At 35.3% G+C, this 4,507-nt stretch overlaps 1 protein-coding gene across 1 annotated transcript; it reads right to left on the bottom strand.

The window, feature by feature from the left end:
* Positions 1-254: 254 nt before the first annotated feature.
* Positions 255-3,962, bottom strand: LOC130943562 (arogenate dehydratase/prephenate dehydratase 1, chloroplastic-like). The gene is made up of 11 exons (XM_057871486.1): positions 3,455-3,962; positions 2,717-2,784; positions 2,549-2,641; positions 2,174-2,374; positions 1,898-1,978; positions 1,702-1,797; positions 1,547-1,624; positions 1,377-1,466; positions 1,219-1,286; positions 1,003-1,084; positions 255-669 (listed from the first exon to the last, which is right to left on the bottom strand). The coding sequence occupies exons 1-11, from the start codon at positions 3,744-3,746 to the stop codon at positions 613-615; spliced, it is 1,206 nt and encodes a 401-aa protein (XP_057727469.1). The 5' UTR covers positions 3,747-3,962; the 3' UTR covers positions 255-612.
* Positions 3,963-4,507: the final 545 nt, after the last annotated feature.

The raw sequence follows: 4,507 nt of genomic DNA on the forward strand, positions 1-4,507 counted from the left end.
CAAACACATTAGATGCGAACCAATCAATCAATGCATCATGTTATTATTGATCATAATGGGCTGAGAGACTTCACTGTGAAGCAATGGATTGGTGGCATGCATGTTTTTTGTCCTTCTCTTTTTTAATTCTTTTTGTCAAGGTTGACATTGTAATAGAATGGATACTATTTGTCTAGCATAGCATTTGAGAATAAGAATAGTTTCAAACTTTCAATTCACGAACAGAGACATAATTGATCATGAGGTGTTACAGTTAAGAATCAAGGCAAGGTATGAGATGCTAACAAATAATGTTTTTACTGATTATGGTGAATTCACTATGAAACAAAGAATACATTAGCAGATTTTTTCCTTTTACATTCACTGTTGCTCTTGTTTATGCTTTTTAATGCTATAGAATTGAAGCTATACTACATATTACATACATGTTTAAAACCTTATACCTCTGTTCATTCTTTTGCAATGTCTAAGATCACAATCGACCGTTTGCATCGCCGTATTGTATGTTCAGACCATCAGTTAGCTCCGAATGCTCTTGGAAATTCCGGCATTTTAGGCTTGAGTATGATGATATCCATTGAAAATTCAGCAATAAACACGGATAGCTGTGACTCATATGGTTGTATCCATAGGATAGCAGCCCAGCACCCGAAGAAATGTGGCGAATTCCTGTAGGGACATTTAACAATATTTGATATACGCTTAGGAACTCATGACAAAAATAGATGGAAGATTTAATATTTGATATACAGATGGTTGAAAAGAGGGAAAATTCAACAAAAGGTATAGAACAGAATGATTGAGAAAGTGTGTGTGCATGTGTATTAGCATGTTAGATCCTACAGGAAAAAGAGAGAACAGAATCTTAGTCCAAAAGATCTAAACACTTGAACAGGATTTTGGCCATGTCTCTTTCAGAAGGAAGGTTTAATAAGGGACAGAAGCAAATAGAAGAATTAAGAGACAGATTTCAGATCATGAATAAGATGACAAAGAACAAACCTGCAGATGTCCTAAAGCGGTTTGTGCTCGGGGCTCAGTCATAGACGCCTCAAAATCAATGTAGAAAAGGTAGTCGAAATACCTAAATGAAAAAAAAAGTAACATGTTATCTCAATTTCTTGCATCAGGATAGGGAAATATGTAGTTTCAGAAATCTCTGAATGACTTTATCCTCGGCTAGAATAGGAAATGCAAAGGAAAAAAATCATAACTCACTTGGCACTCCCAGTGTTCGAATCATCAACAACTCTTAACGGCCGATTTCGTTGTGGGCGACTTTCAATCTGATTTTACAATAATACATATCATTGATCTTCATGTATTTATTAAGAATTGAGAGCCAGACTAAGAAAAAGAAGCTTCTTCTGTTATACCTTGGTTAAGTTTATATCTCTTAAGGCAAATACTGCCAACGCCTTAAACAGTACCCCGGGACCCTCGTCCAGTGTAAACACAATGCTTGTCTGGAATTATCTAATGATGAGTCGATTCAAGAAAATCTTGTAACATGGTTAAGATACAACTTCATAGGTCAAAAGTTTACCTTAAAGAGCTTATCAGATTTCGGAATTATTGGATCCCTGGCAAGCACGAGATAACGACTGATGATTTCACCATCGTCCTGTATAAGACATTGGAATTTTGAAACAAACACAAGCATTTTCATTTAAACCAACCTGACTTGGTAAGGAGTTTTACCTGAACTTTTTCTGCAAGCACATTAAGACCATAAATTTCTGCAGCTCGAATGCTTGCAATTGCACCGGCATCATATAGACCATCCAAAGCTACATGCTAATGTCCGGCACACATTAAAAGGGGGAAATTAAACAATTTTTTTCTCTATTAATGCATTAGAAAACTTAGAAGTCACGAAAATATGTTGTCAGATTACCTGAGCAGCACCAGCTGTATCGTCAACATTTTCTCTGGCAACACCTAGTTTAGTCAAGAAATTATCACTCAATTCAAGTGCCTGCATGATGAATCAATGACAATAAATATAAAAGGAAAAAGTAATTAAGTATCGATGACACTGAATGCCTGAAACCGCACCCCACTAAAAGAAACATCTCTTTCTTTCTTGTATCGCATAGGATCAGATGCAAAAGCAATTCTACACTACCACATATTGGAAGAGCCATAAATGGAAAAAGGAATATAGCCGAACCTGGGAATGACTTAGAACTCGTTTCAAGTACTCTACTCTGACACCTGGCAAAGCTAAAAGTGAGAGATTAGTAGCCAACTGCACCTCAGCAACAATGTGCAGCCTATGACGAAGAAGTAAATCATAGTTTCGATGGATGCTTCCCCCGGATGAATTCTCTATTGGAACAACAACTTTGTCAGCAATCCACAATTCAACAGCCTGTCAAAATATTTTTATAGAAGTTAACTAGGTTATAAGAAAGATAATGATGGCCATAAGACAAAGTCCTTGCTTATACATGATAAAATACATGCGCTTGCAGGGACACAAACACACAAGGAATTCAGCTTTAGCTAAACTACTGCATAAAGAATATTACAGATTATTTCAAACCTTAAAGGCAGCTTCATAATCATGGCAAGGAACTGTTTCACAATTAGGATACACTTTGTGTGCAGCATCCTCGCTGTATGATCCAGGTATTCCCTAATTCAATAATCCAAACAAATGATGAAACATGATCATCAAATCACAAAGTAGAAACAAACATACACATCATACCTTATATGATATTCGCACTTTAGCACCATCATCGGAAGCAGCCACAATATCGGATATGGACAAAGGCTCTACATTTAGAGACAAAATCAGTAGTTGTAAACTATGTGATCCAAAAGTATAACTCATAGGTCATGGCAAATTACATAACATGGGAATGCATATGGCAAGATGACAAAATAAAATAAAACAACAGCACAGGATGAGTAACTTTCTAAACAGTTACAACTAGACAGATTCCAACGGCACAACTCCTGATACAAGTTGATCAAATGTTTTCTAACATATACGTTCATTCTGAACAATGTTTTCCAGAATTCAGGAGAACAACAACAATGAGAAACATAAGACCGGTTGAATGAAATACCAACAATGACTTGGGGGTACTAACTGGTCTATCCCCTTCACAACGCCACAAGCAACCCTGCATATAATCGCCCTGCTTTGCTTTAACAACTAGCTTTAAAAAACAACATGGGGGGAAGTTAATCTTTTATTCCGCTCTATAGCTAGGAAATGTTAACAAACTCAATTAACAGTGTGAAATCAAACCAGAAAAGATAAATTACACAAAACAAGTCTTTATTCATTCAGCAATGCAGAGCAAGCAAGCACCAATGGAATAAAGAAATTAAATAATTCAATTATATGGATAATTATGCTCATAAACATTTAACAGGATCTGTTATCTTGAACAGACTGAAAATGGAAACAAACACTAAAGAAAATAAGAAAACTCACTTGGAAGAGAACCCAAATCCTTATGCAATCCATGAGATACAACATCACCACCCAATTGATCATTATGAACAACATGCTGTACCATTATCCTAGCTGGCTTCCATGGATTCTCAACATGCAACACAGAAACCCCACCAAGGAGGAACCCCCATTTGGTTGTTGCTGCTCTCTTGTGATGATAATTCTCCAAACTTAATCCAAAATCACTGTTCTTCACCCTCAACAAGCTGTTACAACAACAAAGTTGGAAACTTGCAAGCCCTGATAGAGCAAGAGACGATGCCACAGCCATGGAGGGTCAATGGCTTCCTATGTTTTCTCTGCAGAGGGCGTTTGTGTGCGCTTTTCGCTCTCTGAAACCGTTATAGGCTTGTAGCATGTGAAGTACAACTACCACAAAAGGGGACAAAATCTAGAGATAAAAACATTATTTTCTGTAAACCCAAAAATCAAAGACAAGATTTTTGGGCCAATGAATGAACCAAAGGACTTAAACTTTAGCTTGTGTTGGGATTTTTTATAAAAACGGCGATTTTTGGAGCTTAATAAGCTCTCGTCTTAATTTGGAGTGGAAGGAAAAAACAACAAATCTCTTTTTTCTTCTTAAAAAATTTTCTAATTAAAATGTAAGTTTTGGTGTATTATCAATATAAAAAATGTTTTATACGAATATCTACTTCTAAGTCTATATAAGTATATTAATAAAATGTGTTCCAATAAGTAATAACTAAGTACTTTATAAGTCTTAAAAGTAAAGAATATATGATCAATAAATAATAGTGTAAGATTATTTTATGCTATCTACAATTGGTTTGGGGGGTTTGATGTGCTGCCACTATGCTCCATTTTTCAGTGTTGAATTATTATGTCTTTGAACAAAAGAGAAAAAAAAATATATTTTTTTTTTGTAAAATTCATACTTTACATGTGGTGAATTAATATCTTTCCCGTATTAATTATAGTAAAATTTTAGGTACAGTTCATGTGAAGTTGATAGTCGAGAGAGCTGTTAGGTAATAATTTAGTCAAACTTGTCAAATTTTTTAATGATTT

Source organism: Arachis stenosperma, chromosome 8, assembly GCF_014773155.1.
Source record: "Arachis stenosperma cultivar V10309 chromosome 8, arast.V10309.gnm1.PFL2, whole genome shotgun sequence".
Lineage (NCBI taxonomy): Eukaryota > Viridiplantae > Streptophyta > Magnoliopsida > Fabales > Fabaceae > Arachis > Arachis stenosperma.

Coding starts and splice junctions, on each gene's coding strand:
- LOC130943562 (XM_057871486.1), bottom strand. CDS start 3,746: ATGGCTGTGGCATCGTCTCTTGCTCTATCAGGGCTTGCAAGTTTCCAA. Junction 1,467..1,546: donor AATCTGATAAGCTCTTTAAG/GTAAACTTTTGA, acceptor AGATAATTCCAG/ACAAGCATTGTGTTTACACT. Junction 1,287..1,376: donor GAGATATAAACTTAACCAAG/GTATAACAGAAG, acceptor TTGTAAAATCAG/ATTGAAAGTCGCCCACAACG.